A 23,530-nucleotide genomic window follows, 5' to 3' on the forward strand; every position below is an offset into this window, starting at 1 on the left:
TATATATATATATATATATATATATTCATTTGTTTTATGTGAATTTATTAGCGATCGGTCTTGGACCAATCTTTCAGTTTCAGTAGCGCTCGTTCCTGATAAGCACTTGGTCTTGGACCAACGCTCGTCCAATAGTGTTTGGTTTCTATAGAGCTCGGTCTTAAACCAAGTGTTGGGTCTTGTTTTCTGTAATATAGTATTACTGTGCTTAGAATCATAATCTTTATTCAAACTAGCTAGCGTTCGTTAATTCATAGTTTCTCATCAGTATTAGTATTTAGTGTAAATCAGTGTTGGTCTTTAAAAGGTGTTCGGCCTAGAGTCTTAGTACTCGGCCTAGGCTTCGTGGTGTCCGGTTGAACTCTTAGGAGTCTGTTTATTGTAGTAGATGAGTAGCGCTCAGTCTCGTTAATTTCTAAGAAGCGTCATTCCAGTCGTACTTGGGTTATGATAAGAGCGTATGATCTTATTTCCTTTGAATGTATGGATGATTAAGTATGAGGAAAATTGAGATGTGATGTGTATGAAATAGTTAATTATGAACGAGTATTCCAGGAAGGAATATCTCAGAAAGTGGTTATTGATTGGTAAAGTATGAATGTGGGCAAAGCTTAGCGGGCGTTCATCCTGATATTCCATGATTACTCATTCTCATGTAGAGAGGAGTGAGTCACGTGTGGGAATGGCAGGAGATTCTAGTTCATAAGGTTAACTTAGACGGAACGGATCAACCTCGGGTAGCAGCTGTTGAGGGTATCCCAGTTACTACATCACCCGGATGCACGAACGTCGTAGCTACACAGGATTCATACAGTTCGGACAGTCAGAGTCATGTGATCGTTATTTGGATGCATGTATGTATGAATTATGATGTGGTCGTTGTTGGTGCTGTTATGAATGTTGTATGTTGTGATTGAATAAATTAAATTACATAAGCTTACCCTGTTTATCATTTTTGTCTGTGTTGTGCGTCCGATCGTTGTCCTGTTGCAATGATCATCCGTGTGGATGTGAGCAGAAGGAGAAGAGCTGCTTGAAGAAGTATTGGAAGATGCAACGGAAGTGAAGGCCGAACCTTGAGAGCGTTCGGTCTGGTGTTAGCTTTACCTTTTGTAAGACCGTTCGATATAATTTATTTTGTACAGCATTCGGTCTAGTAGTAGTTAGAGTAGTGGTTTTAAATTCTCTGTTATTGTGTAAGGTCGTTCGGCCATAATCGTATCTCGTTCAGCGTAGAAATGATCTGTAGTATTGTTAACATGTGACTATTCTCTATATGATTTTACACTGTATTTTTGGGATGTTACATAGAGTATATTATACTAATAATAATATTATTAGTTATATTAATTCTAGTACTAATAATATTAATAGTAATAATATATAGTTTTTTGTTTTTTTAATTTGTATTAATAAAATTAATATAGTTAATTTTATATTGAAATAAATAATTTATTTTCATAATTATATTTAAATGTTATAATTATGTATAGTTATAAATATAATATTTAAATAAAGAATTTGATAATTTGAAAAACTTAAATAATTAACTACGAGTATTTTTGTAATAATTTAATTAAAAATAAGTACTATTACTTTAATATTAATTTCTTTATGGTAAAGTAATAGATCAAGAAAGAAAAAAAGAGTTGAAGATAAGAGAGAGATACTCCTAAAAGCCCACATTTTGCTCAGAGTAAGTCAACTTTCAATAAATGACAACAGTTTTCCATTACTAAATATAGACATCTTGTACAGCTTTGAAAGTTTGATAAAAAACTTTAATATATTCAATATATTTATTTTTTGAGGTGGAAGAAACCCGTCCATCTTTTTCAAATATATCTCCAACTACTTAAAATTCAACTGCCAACTTAATTTCTTAAAACCAAAAGAAAATATATTCATAAAATTATTAATATAAAATATAAATTAAATTAAAATTTAATGTTAATTAAATTTAACTTAATAAAATATAAATTAATTTTAATTAATAAATTTAACTTAATAAAATATAAACTAAATTTTAATTTATTTTTTATAAATACTAAATATTTATAAAAATAGATGATATAATATTGCATTCAACTTTTTTTTATAAATAAATATTAAAATATCCTTCAAAATAATAAATAAGGTTTGTTTACTGTGAAAAAATATATAAAACCAACTTAGACTAACATTACTATCAAGATTTATTTCAAGCACAAAATATAGAAACTTGGTAAGAAATGTAAAATGGGAATAACAGAGAAGATGGCAGGAATGATAAAATTACTCATTCAGGTGAGTATTCATAGTAAATAGTTGGTATGTAGTAGTAACTAACAAATATTTTAATATTTATTAATAAATAAATTGAATGTCAGTATAATATCATTTATACCTGTATGTGAATATTTATTATTCACAAAAAAATAAAATAAAAATTAATTTATATTTTATTAAGTTAAATTTAATTAAAATTAAACTTTAATTTATATTATACTATATATTTAAATTTATTTAAAAATTTTATAAAATATTTTATTAATTATTTACAAATATTTGCAACAAATACCTGTAAATTTTAAAATATTTACAAATATATTTTAAAAAATATCCAACAAATAATAAAATAAATAACAAATATATATTTTTCAACTAATAACCTGTAAACATTAATTGTACTGGTTGGGAGACAACAAATAATAAGAAAATTGTTTATATTTCTACACCATACTTGTGAATGCTGATGTCATAAATTTGATTGATGCCAAATATATCACCATTTCCGCAAATCAGGGCAAAAAAAAACAAAGAAAACGTTGAAGAAAAGAGACCACTTTATGAAAATTGTGTGGTTAATGAATGCTCTTGCCACCAAATCACTGTAAATACAAGTTTTTATAAAAGATGGTTTTTTAACTTATAGAAAGATTATTTCATATTTCCTTGTTATATTCTTCTAAAGATGCTTACGAAATAGTTTAGCTCATTGACATTATGAGTCATGAAAATATTGCTTGAACCTTTATAAAAAAGATTTGAATTGAAACAAAGTGGTAGGGAAGAATGTCATAAAAAAGTGGCAATCCATGTTTTCCTCAGTTCATCTTTCCATCTTTTCCAGTGTGTCGTAAAGTTCCCTTTTTATCTTTGTGGAAAAAATGTACAGAAAGATGACAAATTAACTTAATGATGAAAATATGTAACATCACTGTAGAATGCACTTACAAGTGGAGTGGCATATGTTGTTAGTCATGGTAGGTAGGACTCAGATAAGATAATTAATATAAGATTAAATCATTCTATTCTTCATTTTTTTTTAGAGAAATCTATTGATTTTTTTTATATATTTTAATTTGGTTTTTATTTTGAAATTTTTTATGTAATTAACTCTTTTTCGTTAATACTACACTAATATAGTTAAAAGGTGACCCCTTTCAGTTTGTATTTTTTTAATTATTTTTATAGATTTTATTTTAAAAAATAAAAATTTATCACATGGCAATGATATTTATAATTAGATTAAATCTATTTATATTTCTATTTAACATTAAATTTAATTTCAAATTCTTTTAAAGTTATTAATAGAAAGCAATATTAACAGAAAAAAAAATTCAAAACTAATTTCAACTAAAAATATGATAAATATCAGTTGCATTACATAAAATAAAATAAATTGATCAACTTTTTAGATTTTTTAAATAATTGTAAATTTTTGAAAAGTGTGAAAATTCAATCATTTCTATCCAATGTAACAGGAACTATCTTACTCACTTTTATCTACACATAATTGTTTGTATTATTTAAAAATAATGTAATTAGTTTTACATAAACTTATTCTTAAGGAATTTCTAATTCTTTTAAGGATAGAAGATACTAACTAATGAAACTCCTCCTAATTTATGAAATGCTCTATTTGTACATAGAAACATCACAAGAACAACCAAGACATACCATATGATCATTGATTAGTAGAGACTCATATAAATGACTAAAAAAACGCGTAGAAGATTTACATGTAATAGATAACAAAAAGAGATAAAAAAAAAAGACATAAATTCAACTAATATGTGTTACCAATAAGGAGTATTGGTAAATCTTGAAGAAATTTGTTTTGATGATGCTACAAGAAGTTTTAGTTGAAGAAGATATTAGAATTAGTTAAAAGCAATTTGTAGAAATTAAATGTAGTAGGAAATTCTTGTAAACCTTGTAAACTTGCATTTTTAACTGCAATAATCGATTATGGAATGGCAATAATCGATTATCACAAAGTCATACAGGAATAATCGATTATCTCTTCATATAATCGATTATCACATTTTGAAAACCCTGTAACGGACTTGAATAATCGATTATCACTTACAATAATCGATTATTCATGGCAGTTGGGAGCTGATCTTTGGCACTCAGTGTACTTGGCTATATATTTTGTTTTGGAGAAATTAGAATATAACGTTGTTGAACAGAAGCTCTAGCAGAATACTGTTTGTCAGAGGAAGTTCTCAGAAGCTATAGTTCAAGTTCCCTTGCTTGGTCTCGTGAACAGGAGAGGCTCGCGTTTCGTGTGTCGATTGTCGGAGCAAGCTCTCTTCGAGTTAGCAAGGTGCTCTGCCTGGTCTCGTGAATAGGAGAAGCTCGCGTTTCGTTTGTCGATAGTCGGAGCGGTTCTCTTCGAGTTGGCAGAGTGTTCTTCTTCCGGTTCGTTCGTCGAAGGAAGGTTTATTTATCTGCTTTATTAACTATTTGTTGTAATCTGTTAAACCATTTTTAGTGAAAAAGGTTAATCACTATTTATAGTGATTAACGACTGGACGTAGAATCTTTTGATTCGAACCAGAATAAAAATTCTGTGTTGTTCTTCTTATTCCCTGCACTCATTTTATTTTACGTATATCAACTGTTTGATAAATTTTCTCAAAGAAAATTATTTTTACTAAAAGGACCAAATTAATTTTAATTGTGATCGAACACGCTTTCCACTCTCTTTCAAGTTTTTAATTCCGCTGCGCGACTCTATAACGGTACCGATTGTTCCAACAATTGGTATCAGAGCATCCATCAACAGACCACCTCTTTTTACTGGTGATAACTATGCATTCTGGAAAGTCAGAATGGAAATTTTTATGGGGTCTGTTGACAGAGGCATCTGGGAAGCTGTGCTAAATGGTCCCTATATTCCTAAAAGAACTGTTGATGGTGTAGAAGAAGAAAAACCATACTTTAACTGGACTCCTGAGGAAAATAGAAGAGCCCAATTTGACATTAAGGCTCGTAATATTATTTCATCTGCTGTTGTGCTTGATGAATTTTATAGAATTTCTGTGTGTAAGACAGCACAGGAAATGTGGGAAGTTCTGAGAGTCACACATGAAGGAACAAAGGATGTGAAACGTGCAAGGAAGAACACTCTCATTCAGGAGTATGAGATGTTCAGAATGCAACCTGGAGAAACAATTTCTGATGTCCAAAAGCGTTTCACTCACATAGTGAACCACTTGACAAGGTTGGGTAAGACTTTTGATACTGATGAATTGAATGTAAAAATTTTGAAATCATTGGACAGGTCGTGGCAACCAAAGGTAACTGCCATCTCTGAGTCTCAAAATCTCACTCAAATGTCAATGCCAATTTTGTTTGGGAAACTCCGTGAGCATGAGCTTGAGTTGAGAAGATTGACGGCTGAAGAAGATCAAGGCAAAAGAAAGACACTAGCCTTCAAGTCCGAAATCTCCAAAGTAAAGAAATCTAATAGGATTGAAGATGATGATTCTGATGATGAGGAGAACATGAGCCTCATGATAAAGAAATTTGCCAAGTTTATGAAGGCAAAAGGTAAGGACAAATTTCATAAAGAAAGGAGAGAAAATCAAGAATCTTCTTCAAGTGTTAAATGCTATGGATGTGGAGAAAAAGGACACATGAAAACTGAATGTCCAAAGAACAAGAAAAGTGAAGAAAAGAAAGAAAGGAAATTCCCAAAGAAGAAGAAAGCTTACATAGCTTGGGAAGACAATGCATCTAGCTCAACAAGCTCAAGTGATTCAGATGAAGAAGCCAATATTTGTCTAATGGCTGAATCAGAAGATACTGGAAGCCAAGTAAGTGATTCCAGCTTTGAATCTAGTGAATTTGATGTACAAAAGGCTTTTCTTGAATTGCTTGATGAATCTGAAAAATTGAATGTTGATCATAAAAATTTGAAAAAGGAATTTAAACAATTGCAAATTAAGTATGATAATGCATTAGATGAGGAAGTCATATTAAGAAACAAAGTTAGTAATCTTGAAACAAAATTGTCTGAATCTAATTCAAATGAAAAACCTGTTGAGTGTTTATCTTGTAAAAGTCACATGTTTGACATTGACATATTGGAAAATTTACTTTCTAAAGAAATCAAGCCTATCTCACATGTTCAAAATGTTTTTAGGAAGAGCAATCTTAGAAATATAAACATGCATCTTCATAAAAAGTCTAAAGTTAAGAGAACTCATAGAGTTTGGGTTGAGAAAGGGACTTTTGTGAAAAACAAGGTGCATGATGTTTGTTGTTTTTATTGTATGAAAAAGGGACATACTTCTAACAAATGTAAAATTAAACATTTTGATGTTCCAAATGGAAAATATGCTTGGATTCCTGTTATAAAGTAAATTGTCTCTAACCTCAAAGGACCCAAATGAGATTATGGGGACCAAAACTCTATTGTTTTTACTTTGCAGGTTAAGTTTTCAAAAGGATAAGAGAGCTCTATGGTATTATGCTCTTTGAAGTGATGCTACAAACCAGGATGTAACTCCATCAAGTGGTATCCAAAAGCCTTCATTCAAGCACCAAGTAATTGAGCTAAGTGTTGTTTAAACTGTGGTGTTGCATCCTGTATTTACTTGATCTTCCATTATTTAGTTACTGTTATATTCATGCCTGGTTGAGAAAATGATATGTTGATCACTGTTTCATTCATCCTGTGGTATGTTCGTGTCTGTTTACACATTTTGATCAAGTGAATTCATTTTGATCAAGTGAATTCATGTCATGTAAAGCCATGTGCATTGTTATTTCAGTGCTTTGTTGATAATTATCTATTAAATTTGTGTTTAACTGGCTTAGTATTCAATTTCATGAGTACTTTGAAGTTACTTTGGTGTAATCTCTGTCAAGCATCAAAAACTATGAAAAAGTCATTTAAATGAGTTGGCCGATAGATTTTCATTAGCAATTTTTAATGATTAAGATATGTGAAAATTAAATTGTCATTTCTATTTCAAAGTTGGTTCTGTGGAGATTTATTTTTAAGTTCAAATGCATAACGAATGAGCTATGATAATATACATTGAGAGCCTGGATGCAGAAAATGAACTTATCAAATTTGCATAATTTTGATGTAAATTATTTTGTTTAAAAAATGTTGAAAGATAGCACCTGAATCAGCTCTTGTGATTGAATTTTTTCATATGTTGTTTTGATATGCATAGTTGAATATATGAAGTTGAACAAATTGGGATATGAGAGTGCATGAATCATAGTTGGTGTTTGGGAAGTTGAAATTTGTGTTGTCAAAATTAGTTTCTGAACTGATTGTGCTAGCTGAAATGCTTTCTTGTTAAACCTGGAGATAGATTTTTTGAGCTTAGAAGAGAGTTAGGAGTGTTAGACATATCTTAGAATCAAAATCTATGCAAATTTTTGCATTTTTCGTAAACTTAACGCTTCATAATCGATTATCACTAAGTTATAATCGATTATTCATGCATTAAAATCAATTCTGGAAAATCTTGAGCAGATAATCGATTATCATTATGCATAATCGATTATCATGCAATTCTGGGCAGTAATTATTGAACTGATAATCGATTATCACAAGCAATAATCGATTATCACGCTGACAGGTTCAAAAATAGAGCCGTTGGAGCATCCCATAACGGCTATAAACGACCATAAACGGCTAGTTTGTCCATTCTTCTTATAATGTAATATTTATTTTCATAAATAAAATGATCTCTTGATTATATGCATCCTTTGATTAATTGAGGGGGAGATCATATTTAGGGGGAGCCTTCAACATCCGATCTTTTTGCTTCTGATCAAAAAGGGGGAGAAGAATAATACAAGGGGAGAAGTATAAATTATTACAGGTATTGCTAACCTTGTTGTTGTTTGTTAGCTTGTATGTTTTGCAGGTAAGCCAAACTTGCTTTTAAAATTGAATTTTTGATCATCATCAAAAAGGGGGAGATTGTTACCAATAAGGAGTATTGGTAAATCTTGAAGAAATTTGTTTTGATGATGCTACAAGAAGTTTTAGTTGAAGAAGATATTAGAATTAGTTGAAAGCAATTTGTAGAAATTAAATGTAGTAGGAAATTCTTGTAAACCTTGTAAACTTGCATTTTTAACTGCAATAATCGATTATGGAATGGCAATAATCGATTATCACAAAGTCATACAGGAATAATCGATTATCTCTTCATATAATCGATTATCACATTTTGAAAACCCTGTAACGGACTTGAATAATCGATTATCACTTACAATAATCGATTATTCATGGCAGTTGGGAGCTGATCTTTGGCACTCAGTGTACTTGGCTATATATTTTGTTTTGGAGAAATTAGAATATAACGTTGTTGAACAGAAACTCTAGCAGAATACTGTTTGTCAGAGGAAGTTCTCAGAAGCTATAGTTCAAGTTCCCTTGCTTGGTCTCGTGAACAGGAGAGGCTCGCGTTTCGTGTGTCGATTGTCGGAGCAAGCTCTCTTCGAGTTAGCAAGGTGCTCTGCCTGGTCTCGTGAATAGGAGAAGCTCGCGTTTCGTTTGTCGATAGTCGGAGCGGTTCTCTTCGAGTTGGCAGAGTGTTCTTCTTCCGGTTCGTTCGTCGAAGGAAGGTTTATTTATCTGCTTTATTAACTATTTGTTGTAATCTGTTAAACCATTTTTAGTGAAAAAAGTTAATCACTATTTATAGTGATTAACGACTGGACGTAGAATCTTTTGATTCGAACCAGGATAAAAATTCTGTGTTGTTCTTCTTATTCCCTGCACTCATTTTATTTTACGTATATCAACTGTTTGATAAATTTTCTCAAAGAAAATTATTTTTACTAAAAGGACCAAATTAATTTTAATTGTGATCGAACACGCTTTCCACTCTCTTTCAAGTTTTTAATTCCGCTGCGCGACTCTATAACGGTACCGATTGTTCCAACAATATGAAAAAAGAAAATGACCAATCCAAATTGAATAGTTCATTACAATGATCAATCCTATATTGATTCTTCAATTAGACGATCATAGAGGAAACACTCTTAAAGAAAAGTCAGAGAGCTCTAGAAAAGTATTTATTCGTAACAAGACTATTTATATTAAAACATTTTAATAGTAAAATAATCAACACTATATTAGTTTACAACAAACTCAGATTTGTGATTTAAGTGAAATTATACCTGATCAATTGCTCAAATTAGTATTCTTTTTTCAAAGAGTTTGCTCAACATAGTATTTATACATTTAAACTTATACTAATTTGTTCAATTGCTTAGTTTTTCCATTCACGCAGTCACAACAGTCTAAGTATTCAAGAATAAAAATTCAAATCACAGCTAAAACATAAAAATCCAAATTAACAATATTCGTTAATTTAACAATTTTAAATGAAACACAAATCAGATAACAATTTCACATTTCAACATATCACACTCATCACACATATAAATCATCAAGTCAATTCACCATACAATCATAAAATTATAAATTTCAAAGTTTTATAACTTAAAAACAATGCAATTAATTTCCCTTACGTGAGAGACGAATGAACTTATTCTTAAGGAATCCCTACTCCATTCAAACTCACATAACCCTAACTAGTGAAACTCCTATAATTTGAAGAATGCTCTATCCACACATAGAAACATCAAAAGATTGATCAAGACATACCACTATTATCATTGATCAACAAATACTTATATAAATGACTAAAAAGACACATGCAAGTAGAAGAAGACTCTTCATGCAACGATAACAAAAAAATACCAAAAAATGACTAAAACTCAATTTAGACGAATGAAAAAATTGATTGGTCCAAATTAAAAAGTTTACCGCAAGGATCAATCATTCGGTCTCGGTTCTTTAATCAAATGAACAAGAAACAAAAACTTTTAGAAAAAAATTAAATAACTCTAAAAAAATGATTTAAAAAGATGATGAGTTTTAAATTAATAAAACTCATTCATAACAAGACTAAATATATTTATATTAAAACATTTTAATATTAAAATAATTAAATTTTATTATTTTAAATTCTAAAATGTCAAATCTTTACATGTAAAGTCATATTAAAGTGATACAATTTTGGTTTAATTTTAACAAAGTCGTGTCACTCTAACACTAATTCAACTCAAAATATTATAAACTAAAATCATATTTTAAAAATACTTTAAATTAATATTCTCATCTGACAACTAAATAAAATTGTATAAAATATTATGTTCCCTTCTCACCATTTTTTTATATCTGTATTTTCGTTAAAAGTTATATTTTGATAAGTTAAAATAAAAATTACAATACCCTCAATAGAAAAAACACCTCAATTATACATTTATCTTTTTAATCATTAGAGTTGAAAGTGATAATATATCACCGTCAAACTCCCACATTGGTTAAGAAATTAATTGTTCTATTTAAAAGAAATCAAACTTAAATTCGTGTAAATCCGGAATAAAAAACTATTGTAAATCACTTTCAAAACAAATAAATAAATCATATAACCTCATAGGATATATATATATATATATATATAAAGAAACTATACATTGGAATTTGATCAATATTTTATCTGATCCATTCGATTAATCCTATGAGACTCGACATTATTTTTTGTTTAAAATGGTGGAGAAATAATGGCAAAAGGTCAGAAATCATCGTTTAGTGAACCACATTAAAATGCGAATCTTTCTTCGACAAAGGGAATCTTTCTTTAAAAATGTTAGGTAAAGGAGATGAAATGAAGCAAGAATAACGTGGTTGTTCATTTATGTTTCTGGAGAAATGCAAACCATTAATATCTACTTTGAAGGCATTCGAGTTGACTTAAAATGTTGAAATATACATTCAACTTCATGCTAAAACCACTCTTTAACTATATTTATTATGATGAAAAAGTATAAAATTGGACAAAGCAAAAACGACTTATTTTACCTTCAATTACAAAAAAAAAAATAAACAAATGGAATATATTCGGAAAAAGTTATTCTTTTACTTAATAAATTATGAGATAATTTCTCTTTATATATAAAATATATTTAAAAGATAAAAGTATTTTTTCATTGTATCACTACCATTATCTTAAGGTTTTTTGTGGACTAAATAAACCATATAAAAGGTAAGTCACGTATCATGTGTCGCATTTAATATACTAAAACAGGATAAACAAAAGTGAATAGGCAATGGAAGATAATTTTTAAATAATAAAAATCTATGACAATGTGTTGTGAGTAAAATGAAAGTAACGCGATATTTTTCTAATTAAAAAATCGAGTTATAAAATGATTTTGAGCGTGAACATATCACTACTGGTAATGGTTCAAAATAAATTATTTTAAATTTCAAAATAAATTTGATAATATATTTTCTTAAGATACTAACTTAATATCACTATATAAATACTTATCTTAATTGATTATTTATATGTTGACGAGTTCTTAAAAAGGCTTATAATAAACAACTATACTTTTCCTAATTGTAAATTGGGTTTATGTCTAGTGATATCTAGATTAATTAACTATTATTGAACCTAATCGGTTAATTGGTTATCAAATCTAAAAATACAAGTTTTGATTAATAGTAGTTGAGTATACACTAAAACCAATCGATTAATTTGTTATAAAATCATTTTGTTTTCTTTTGAGAGAGTTTAAAACTTTACATACATGATATTATATATATATATATATATATATATATATATATATATATATATATATATATGATTTGTTTTTGTAGAAATCCTTAATTGGAATTTGAAGACATCATTAGAAAAAAAACTTAGATACATGTGAATAAAACTTTGTTATTAACTATAAACAAAATAAATTTAGGCAAAAGAAAATACTTTTCTTTAAATATAAAATATCTAAAAGGTACGACTATTATTTCATAGTATACAATTGTCTTAAATTTTTTGTATACTAGAATAAATCATTCGAAAAGCTAAGTCAAACATTACATGTTATATTATAGGACGTGTTATATTTTGGTCTGTTATGAATTGATAATTTAGTCAGTCATTACCAGGAATTACTTATGTGATCGAACGACTATAACCAATAGATGAAACGATCAATTTATGAAAAAATTACTTATAATATTAATCAATTTAAGATAAAGTATGATTAATATTAATTTGACCATAATTAAATAGTCGTTAATCAAAAACTCATTCCAAAATTTATAAATATATGTTTAAGTTAAAGAAGTAGGTAATGACATTTAATATGCATTAATTGATATTTGATTGTAACCAGAATACACATCCAAGAAGATAAGGACTTGATGATCCGAGGCACCGTCTACCAATTCATTAATGCCTAGGAGAGGGTAAGCATCCGTAGGAAAGGCCTTGTACAAATTTGTGAAGTCCGTATACATCCTCTATTGATCATTCACCTTTTTTACCATCACCATGTTCGTCAACCAAGTGGTATAATGACCTCTCGAATGAAGTATTCTTCTTATAGCTTCCTAACATCGGCCTCTACAACCTTTCTCTTCTGCTCACCCAATTGTCTCTTCTTCTACACCACTAGACGTGTTTCCTTGAATAGAGGCATCTTATGGGATATCACGCCAACATGAAAGCTTGACATATTCGTTGTGGTCCAGACAAACAATTATTGTTTGCTTTCAACACCTTCGCTAGAGTCTACTTGTTATCCTCACGTTTAGGCCACTGCCAACATTTGTATCATAATAGGTTGGCTCTACCACAGACTTCACCACAAGCTTCATAACAAGCTTTACCACAAGCTTCACAACAAGCTTTACCATAAGCTTCACCACATACTCTACTATAAACTCTATTAATTAGCTAAACAACCATTAGCCTGTACACTAACTACCTTAGGATAATAATGTTGTTGTATTTTTGCACTAGTATATTTCTCCTCACCAAAAATAGTAACATCATGATGTAACTGTCTACAATTAGATAGGTCATGACCAATCATTCTATAATTTTAAACAAAATAGAGACAATTTTTCATAATCCACATAACCAATAAACCTAAATCATAACTTTTCCACTAAAATTTAATTAGGCAAATTGGATGAAAAATCAATATCAATCAAGACACATACAAAAGAACTTCAAGACTTACTTTTGATATAATCATCTAAAAATATGTATCTGATTTTAAATGTTATTGAGAAAATCATTTTTGAGTGCCAATATTCTATATAAGGATCATGAACTCAAAACTAATATTGAGTTTTTATGAGTTTCATGGAAGTTTGAACAAAATATTTAGTCTAAGAAAAAAATCAATTAATATAATTAAAAACCACTCAACAATCCTACGTACGTGACATGAGAAAAAGGCCTAAAATTTCACGTTTTTAATATATATTATATTTTTCTTTTTAGAAATTAAAACTCTAAATATTGATAAAATATTTCATACTCAACTTAAAAAAATTATAATAGATTATGATATATTAATACACACCCTTACAAAAGATAAATTATAAGATAAATTATAAATATTTATAAATTTTAATAGTTATATTATAAATATTTCATTAATTTTTATTAATAAATACTTATGTTGCAATAAAATAAAATAAATTAATTTAATTCACGTTATATTAATATATGTTATATATTACAATATTTTGTAAATTAATTAATTTGAGTATATTTTTATCTTGAAATATAAATTTTTTATCCATTAAAATTTTCAATAATTTTTATTCTAATTTAAATTTTTTATTTCTAATTTATATTACTAAAATTTATTTTTATTCCAAATATTTTTTAAAATTTTATTTTATAAATTAATTTTTTTATAAATTAATTTTTTTATTTCAAAAAGAAATATTCAAACTTTTTTTTTCATTTCTCTCTCTTTACTTAGATAAAAATATCCTCACTTTTCCTTATTTTCTTCCATTTCCACTCCATGAAATCTGCTCTTTAATTCAAACACAAACTAGAAGTTAAAATCTAATTAATATGTATTAAATGAATCATTATAAATATCATTTAATTTTTTTATCTTTACGTGTATATATAAGAATTAAAATAAATACTTATTAAATATATGATTAATATGTGAGAATGGTTGAATTGAAGAAGGTGAAGGCTTTGGATTTGAGTAAAATTCGTCAACCCTATCTATTTAAGAAGGCCAAATTAGAGTCAGAAGTACGCATCAGAATCTGTCAGTATCACAGCAAGAAGAGAAGAGATGGAAGGCGTAGAACACAGAACGGTGGAAGTGAATGGCATAAAAATGCATGTAGCAGAGAAAGGAGAGGGTCCTGTGGTCTTGTTCCTCCATGGCTTCCCCGAGCTCTGGTACTCCTGGCGCCACCAGATTCTCGCTCTCAGCTCCCGAGGCTACCGCGCCGTTGCCCCTGATCTACGGGGCTACGGTGACACTGAGGCACCAGCTTCAATCAGCAGCTACACCATCATGCACCTCGTGGGTGACATCGTGGCACTCATAGACTCACTTGGTGTGGATCAAGTCTTCCTCGTTGCGCATGATTGGGGAGCTATCGTAGGATGGTACCTATGTTTGTTTCGACCAGATAGAATCAAGGCCTACGTTTGCCTCAGCGTCCCTTTCATGCCCAGAAACCCAAAAGTCAGGCCCGTTGATGCTATGCGGGCCCTCTATGGGGATGACTACTACATCTGCAGATTCCAGGTGCTTCCTCTGCCTTCTTCATTTTTCCTCTTATGTTTCTTTTTCCTATTTATGGCTTTTTCTCTTTTTAAATCCACTGTTCTGCTGCGCTCATCTACTTCTACCCATCTCAATTTGAGTTTCAAATTGAACCATTTTCTTCCTTCCGTGAAATTCCAATTATTATAAATAATATCTAAGTGAGTGATACTTCATTATCACCCTCGATTAGATTGTATATGTGAAATTGAATTTTATGCAATCTTTAGGTGATTTTACTTAAACAATTTGCTTAGTATTAGCTTCAACATCCGATTTGTTGTTTGTCTGTATTTGTTTTCCAGGGTTCCAAAATGCAGATAGCCTCTCCCCTTTAATTCAGACAATAGAAAACAGACAGAGCACAAAAGAAAAAAATGGGATGGGTTTAATCAAAATGTTTGAAGTTGGTTAGAGTTTAAAAATAGCATATGTATAGATTAAGGCAATCCTTACCATATGAAGCAGTTCTGTAGACTATGACATTGAAAGAACAGTGATCTGATATTATGGTGGTTGTTATGATACTTTTGTTGTACCTAATTGTTGTGGCAGGAGCCAGGCAAAGCGGAAGCTCTGTATGGCGGTAATAACATTGGAGAAGTAATAAAGGGTATGCTTACAAGTCGGAGATCTGGACCACCAATCCTCCCCAAAGAAGGGGTTGCCCTTCCTTCAGGGTCCCTTCCCTCAAGATCCCTTCCATCTTGGCTCTCAGAGGAAGATGTCACTTATTATGCTTCTAAATTTTCAAAAACAGGCCTAACTGGGGGCCTCAACTACTACAGAAATCTCAACCTGTAAGTTCCTAATGTTGCAGGTTCCTATTTCTAACATATGTGGATGAATGTTCCAAAGTGGAAGCTACATTGTCCATTGATAACAATGAAATTTGTGGCTTTTATTGGTTCAAACCTTATTCTATCCTTGTGTGTCATGTTTACAGCAATTGGGAGCTCACAGCAGCATGGACTGGAGCAAAAGTGAAAGTTCCAGCGAAGTTCATTACTGGTGATTTGGATGTAGTATACACCTCACTAGGGACGAAAGACTACATAGACAGTGGTGCTTTCAAGCGAGATGTGCCATACTTGGAGGAAGTGGTTGTGCAGGAAGGGGTTGCTCACTTCAACAACCAAGAAGCTGCAGAGGATATCAGCAATCACATTTATGATTTTATCAACAAGTTCTGATGTTTTCAGCTTTGCTAATGAACTTTGAGTTAGTTCAGTTAAATAATTTGGTCACTGTTGATCTATGTTACTGGCTGGTTTATTTGTATAATCATATGATTGTGCCGTTACAAAAGCATGTTTTCCGTTAGAATAATATATGTAGTTTGCTGCTACATAAAGTGTAATCCTTCTATTCCCGAAGCTTAGTGGAAGGTTGGCTTTGTTCTTTTGCATAAATTATTGTTGTAGCGACTGCGACTGGTTTTAGTTATCGTGTTGACAATTATCGAGCACGGTTTTATCGACAATGAATGAGCACAATTTTTCCCGAGTATAAATTTTATCTTCAATCATATATAATAAAGAAATTTATTTATTTATTAAAATGTATAAACAAAAGAGTCAATGTCATTTATTTTTTTAGTGAGTGGTTCTAATCTATAAACAAAAGAGTCAATGTCATTTTTTCCCTTTCATTAATATTAATCTCGTTAGAGAATAATGATTTAAGAAAATAACTTTGTTTTTTGAGAAAAAAATGTTTATATGAAGTTGTCACCACCTAATCATTCACCTAACAAAATAAATCATAATAACTCTTTCTAATAAATATTAAGTTTAATTGTTTGAATGGTCTTCACTTTCAGAGTAATGTGTCTACTTTATGTTCTTTTTAAAATGTGCATCAATCAAGTTTATTCCATTAAGTTTCCAGTAATAGTGTTAAATGTGTAATTAAGTTTCAGTAAAAAGTGTTAAATGTGTGATAATGTGACAAAACAGAGTGTGGTAATGTTGCAAAACAAAGTGTGGTGATGTGATAAAACACATTTGCAACATATAATCCATAAGGTTTTCTAATGTGGAAATTTGGGATTAGAGTTTAGAAAAATATTATTAATTTTGGAAGCAGTTAGGGTCGGCATTGGGCGGAACAGGAGTCTTCCAGAGCTTTTAACCAGTGATCCCAAACAGCGCATGCACCTCTAACACGAGGTTCTCCTGTTTACGCCGAACTAGATTGAGATATTGCATTTTCGCGGAACATGATGAATCTTTATGATGTTGTTTTTTATACCATGGAACGCCACACATGATTACGCCACCAAGAATAATATTGTGATGATGTAAAAGGCGATCTAAGACACCTTTTGTTATAATATCGCGATGTCCGTGTCCTTTCTTTCCATTCCCTTTTTTATGCGAAGATAGTGAAAACCCTAACCCTAGTTTCAAATTGCGTCGGGATGATTGCCCTAGGTTTGGTGGGATTTAGAGAAGTAAGCATTGGATTGCATTAAGGAAGATTAATGGGTTTGGTTTAACTTGGACAAGGACTTTGACACCCCTTAACCTTTTCTTGATGCACATATAGTAAATGAATTCTTGGATTTTACATTGGCACAACGAAAAGAGATTTTGATTGTCATGAATGAAAAATTGTCTTGAAATATTTGAACTTAATGCTTATTCACTCTACCAATTGAAGTTAACTTTGGGTGTCCATGTGTACAGTAATAGATTGATTACATTTCAATGTAGAATGTAGCTTTGTTCAATATTATTGTTATTAAGATATATTTTTCCTTGTGGACAAAATGTGGAGAGAATGAGATGCTACGAGAAATTGATAAAATGTATAAGCAAAAGGGAAGAACAAATGCACAGAAAGAGTGTGCAGAGATAAAGAAGATGATGATTCAAATTTGATGTTACTGTATTGCCTTTTTTCTTCTTTTTATTTACTATATTTTTATACTTTGCAAATGTGTTTTGTTACATTACTACAATGTTTTGTCACCTCACCACATAGTTAATACGGTTATTGAAAAATTAATAGAATAAATTTGATTGATATACATTGATTATAAACCAAATTGACACTTTTCTTAAACACTATAATCAAATAGACATACTATCTTGAAAATAGGACTACTTGAGTAAATAAAACTAAATATTAACATTATATTGAATAGAAAAAAGATTAAAAATAAAATATTAAACAATTGTTAGTGAGGATAGAATGGTTAAGAAGAAGAGAGTATTTTAAAAATTTAAACTCAAAAGAAAAATTTATTTGTTGCTTTATTTATCTTTTCTTAGTACCTTTATTGTGCACAGAGTATTTAATACGAGGTTATCGTCAACTAACAACTAATAACTACCATAGTTAATGTATGACAGAGCAACATAAATGAATCTACCTTTGACTCTTACATTACAGAAGACTTTCTTATTAAAATAATATCATTTTTCTTAATATTTCAAATATTTATAATTTAAAATTAAAATAATTATATATATATATATATATATATATATATATATATATATATATATATATATGTGTGTGTGTGTGTGTGTAAATAGAAACAAAATAAGATACAAATTTAATATCATACTTAATATGAGTTCTTTCTTCTAAAATAAGGAACTTATACAGTTCAACTTATTGATTCTACGTCACCATCCATTACAATTATTGCATCCTGATATAATATATTGTCTGTTGAGTTGGATTTCCTATAGTTTATTATTTTATCATTATAATAAAGTAATCTTTTTTATTCCAAGAGATAAGGTGAGTTAAGTTCGACAAGAAGTTATTTTTTTATTCTTTTCTTGTCCTTTTACTGTATTGATGTTGTCGTGTAAATTCAAATTATATTAACAATTAAAATTTGAAAGTTAATACTTTATACATGCAAATTCAAATTATAATAATAGTTACTCTAAGGCATGAAGTTAAGGCTATTGAACCCTATAGTCAGGCTCAAAGGGTCAAAGACACCCTGATTTAGAAAGGGTTCTTTCATTTTTCTAATTCTGAGTCACTTTCTAGTTTTTTTCTCTTTCTCTCTCTAAACTCAGTTTTCTTCCTTCCTTCTCTGTCTTCTCTCTACCCTTACACTCATTTGAACCGTTGAAATTTCGATTAGGTGGTATTCTTTCGCTCACGGAGTTGAGGGCTTCCTATCCATCTGATTAGTTTTCGATTTGGACGGGTAAGTCAATTTTTCCCCTTTTCTTGAACCTAGGGCATGCAACTTTACTGGTTGCATGCAGCTGGGTAGTATTTCCTCTCAATTTCCTGTCTATTCTAGCTCTAAGAGCTGTTTCCATCACCATTTAGGTGGTTGTAGGACACTGTTTGGGTTTTCTCTGTGAAGGCACTGTTAGGGCACTCTAGTTGGCTATATTGCTCAACTTCAAGGTAAAGGGAGCATATTATTTTTGTATGAATTTATTTTATAAAAATATATGCATATGAATGTTGAACTGGTGTGCTCTTGTGAAACTATTTTATGGCTTTTATTATATTGGGTGTTATAATTGAAACTGTGAAATTGTGCATGTTGTGATGTGATGAATTTAATTTGTTTTGAATGAGTTTGTTGGCTGAAATTGATCTTGTTGGCTGAAATTGATCTTGTTGGAAGGTCGGGAGTAAGAGTTCTCTAATAGCATGTATATGGGTATTAAATAGATGTACAAGTACTGTTTGAGGTTGCTGTAAGAGAAGTGAAAATATTAAAATTAGGCATTTAAGTTGTCAAAGTATCATTATCCAAAGAAAATATTAATCTCAAGTCCCACAAAACTAATATAAACAACATAAAAAAACTTTTAATGAGTCATAAAAAAAACACAACAAAAGCTCAAATAAATGATTTATGTATAAGATATATTATATATGATTGAAAAATCTTTGGTTTCGTTAATTATAATCTAAAAGTAATGATATGGATACCTTGTGTTCGATAGAGGATATAAGACAATTATTGAATATTTTGTAAACATTAAACTGTTTAATTGAGGTTTGCACTTCCAAATAAATAAGCACAATACATGTTATATAGTGAATATTTTTGTTCGAACATCGAGTACCGTGTCGCCTAACCAAAGACTATGTGTCATTTGCTAATGAATGCATTCCTTCCTAAAATAGGGTGCCTCCTACTTGAACTTATCTCTGTCTATCGAAAACATTAATATATCGCGCAATTTAATCAGAACAGACATCATATCGCCACAAGCAAAATGATCATTAGGCTAATGGGTTCATAATCGAAACTCGTCTGGGTAAAAATCCATAACTAGTAAAATACTCCTATAAGTATTACTTTAACAAAGTTTTGATTTCATTTTTTACATTAATCATACTTTAATTAGAAACTCACTTAAAGTACTAACTTGTGGGTGGAAGAATGTTTTTGTAGGCATCTCACATCTTCGTTCTATAAACGACGAGTATAAAAAGACAAAAAAATTTGAAGGATGGACCAAAACTTTTTCCAAGATACCTTCTACTCTATAAATACATAAGAGTATGCTTGAATATACAATTATAATAAAGTATTTGAGATTTTAAGAGTTGAACTATTAAAATTTTCGTCATTTTGAATCGAAAAATTCTCAAAATATTCAGCTACCCTACTGATCTCAATAAGATATTCTATTAGCTTGGATGTGATAGCATGCACATGCCAATCCAAATCCAAACAGGGTTTGTATATGCCTTCCACCGAGCATTTCGAGAAAACTTGCAAATGGGCATAGTTCAAAACAAACTTATCTTTACACATTGATTTACAGAGGAAAGTCCAGCCAAGCTACTTAAATATTTAAAATTAGTGTTCAACGTATCCCATAAACCTATTAAAAAAATGCCCCGTGATAAAGTCTTCAGCGTTTAAGCATTTTGTTTGGATGAGTTTTGTTGTACACTGTGTGGTATTAATTTTTCTATGGTGTTTTAATTTACTTGCATTTCCGATACTAATTTTATTTCTTATAGTTGAACATGTAAGAGATTGTGAAATTATAAATGCGGTGAATAATTATAAATAATATGATATTGGAATTTAAACAGTTAAAATCGTCATATTATAAAGCCATTTCAAAGTGTGACTGTAAGACCTCGAAAATCAACTCTGAAAACCCTCTGTCAAATCATAATTAATGCATCACGTCATTTACACAGAACCATTAAAACCCACTCTGCACTCCATGCATGAGCGCCACTTGTCACAATAGAAGCTTCTGAAATCAGTAGTGGGGGTGCAGGTGTCGACAAGGGGACGCTCGTCCGTTTGGACGTGGTTTGAACAAAACTGATTTTCTGAAAAACCCTTCCACTCTCCTGCACGCACTCTTCTTCTTCCTCAGAAATCAGACTTTTCATTTTCTCCACCTTCTCTCTAGAACCCTTTTCGTCTTCTCTCTACCATAACTCACCACTCTCTTCTCCGATCACGTTTCAGAAACCATAGGAGCATTCCTTGAGTTGTGAGCTTCAATCTGAACCGAATAGATCCAAGTTCTGAAACCGGTAAGTCTCTCGACTCTAGACACTCGTTTCTGAGTTACATGCGAACCCAGATTCAGCTGCATGCAAGAGTATAAACTAAGTTTGGTGCGTTTTCTTTTGGTTAGTTTTAGTTGGAGGACTTAAGAAGAACGTTGAGGGTAGAAAGCCATAGTTGGACGAGTCAAAATCCCACTCTTAGGACGTTCACTACTGATCCAAGTAAGGGAAGCTTATTGATTTAATTCGTACGTTGTTGTATGTTTGCTGAAAACGAATGCATGTTGATGAATGACTGAATGTATGTATGCAGTATGAGTATGAATGCATGATGGATGATGGTTGAGATGTATGAATATGAACATGGATAATTATGGTGTATGAAATAAATCTGTATGATGATGTTGAATAGGAATTATTAAAACGAATGTTATAAAGTATATAAATTGATATTTGATATGAAGTATAAAGTATATACTGGTATGATGGAATTAAATTGGAAAACTTGAAATATGCACTTATGAATATGATAATGTACATTCGTTATCGAACGGTCCTCTACCGTTCGGTTCCTAGTAAAATTGTTAAAAAATGGAATTTTTTCATTTGGAAAGAACTCTGATCGAGAACGAGCGTTCTCATGTGAAAATACTATTCTAGAGCGTTTGGCTCAGAATAGGCGTACCTTAGTCTTCAAAATAAAGTAAAATATATATATATATATCTTACACTTTAAGAATAAGTAACGCTCGGTCTTATACCTTGCGTTCGCTAAAAGTAACGCTCAGTCTTATATCTTGCGTTCGTTAAAAGTAGCGCTCGGTCTTACACCTAGCGTTCGTCCTATCTAGTGCTCGGTCTTATACCGAACGTCCGTCCTAATATTAAATTAATAACCGAGTAGAAATAACGTTCGTCCAAACTTCAGTAAATCTATGTGCCGCGTTCGGTCATTGACTGACAGTCGGTTCTATAATTAAATTCTTCTCATGGTTAACTAAACATCTTGAAGTATCTTCATCTATTTTTGGATTCGGCCTAGAGATTCATACTTGAAGTATTTTTGAGTAATGATTTGATTTTCATAGAGTCAGTTCATTCAACTGATTCGATTAGAAAAGACGTTCGTTAAATCTGATGTGTCGGCCTTATTCGATTCTGAACGAGAGAAGCAAGGGTCTCATTCTTAACGTTCGTCCTCGTTCTAAAGAGGACTGAACGTTCGTTATTTTATGTAAGTATAATGAAAGATGAAAAGGAGTTTAAGATGAAGAATGATATTGAACGAACAATATATTGAATGATTATACGATTATGGATTTTGGACGAGCGTTCCAAGGAGGAACGACTCTTATATGTTGAATATGCAATTGGTAAAGTATGACTGTGGTTATGCTAATGCTGGCAGTCCATCCTGATGTTCCGTGAGTACTCATCCTCACGTAGAGGGGGTAGGTCATGTGTGGGAACGGCAGGAGGTCCTAGTCCTTAGGGGTACTTTGGATAGGGCTAACCTCGAGTGGCAGCTGTTGAGTGTATCCCAGTTACTACATCACTCGGGTGCAAGGACGCCTGTAGCTACACAGATTCATACAGTCCGGACGGTATGCCTAGTTATATATATTTCTTATGATGTTATATGTTAAGTTACATGTGTGTGAATTGAAATGTTAACTGTATATGTTGATGTATGAATTAAATTACATAAGCTTACCCTTTCGTTTTCCTTGTGTTGTCTATTGTCTATGTACGTTCGTCCTGTCCTTGCAATGATCATCCGTGTGAATGTGAGCAGAAGGCGAAGCCACTTTGGAGGACGTGATTGAAGAAGAAAACCTGATTGAAGTGGAAGTCAAAGTCGAGCCTTAGAGCGCTCGTTCATATTAGAAGTTTAGACGTTAGCTTTTATTTTGACGTTCGGTTGATTGTTTTGTAAAGCCGTTCGTTCTAGACTTTCACTGTTCCAGCATTGTGTATTTCAGTTCTGTATTTAAGCCGTTCGGCTTTTGAAATTCGTTCTTTTAATGTAAAGACTACATTGTTTTACTGTTAAATGTAATTAATTCTGATTTATGGTAATTACTGTATTTTGGGATGTTACAATGACAACTTATATTTT

At 30.8% G+C, this 23,530-nt stretch overlaps 1 protein-coding gene and 1 long non-coding RNA gene across 2 annotated transcripts; both read left to right on the plus strand.

Moving 5' to 3' along the window:
- Positions 1-14,362: 14,362 nt before the first annotated feature.
- On the plus strand, positions 14,363-16,340 carry LOC108342799 (uncharacterized). The gene is made up of 3 exons (XM_017580605.2): positions 14,363-14,910; positions 15,484-15,728; positions 15,875-16,340. The coding sequence occupies exons 1-3, from the start codon at positions 14,446-14,448 to the stop codon at positions 16,119-16,121; spliced, it is 957 nt and encodes a 318-aa protein (XP_017436094.1). The 5' UTR covers positions 14,363-14,445; the 3' UTR covers positions 16,122-16,340.
- A 2,535-nt stretch (positions 16,341-18,875) lies between these two features.
- Positions 18,876-23,480, plus strand: LOC108342802 (uncharacterized). Its single transcript, XR_001833435.2, has 3 exons — positions 18,876-19,108; positions 19,237-19,317; positions 23,207-23,480. It is a non-coding gene; the product is annotated as an uncharacterized LOC108342802 (long non-coding RNA).
- The last annotated feature ends 50 nt before the right edge of the window (positions 23,481-23,530 follow it).

Source organism: Vigna angularis, chromosome 6 (assembly GCF_016808095.1).
Source record: "Vigna angularis cultivar LongXiaoDou No.4 chromosome 6, ASM1680809v1, whole genome shotgun sequence".
Lineage (NCBI taxonomy): Eukaryota > Viridiplantae > Streptophyta > Magnoliopsida > Fabales > Fabaceae > Vigna > Vigna angularis.

Coding starts and splice junctions, on each gene's coding strand:
- LOC108342799 (XM_017580605.2), top strand. CDS start 14,446: ATGGAAGGCGTAGAACACAGAACGGTGGAAGTGAATGGCATAAAAATG. Junction 14,911..15,483: donor ACTACATCTGCAGATTCCAG/GTGCTTCCTCTG, acceptor TTGTTGTGGCAG/GAGCCAGGCAAAGCGGAAGC. Junction 15,729..15,874: donor TACTACAGAAATCTCAACCT/GTAAGTTCCTAA, acceptor TCATGTTTACAG/CAATTGGGAGCTCACAGCAG.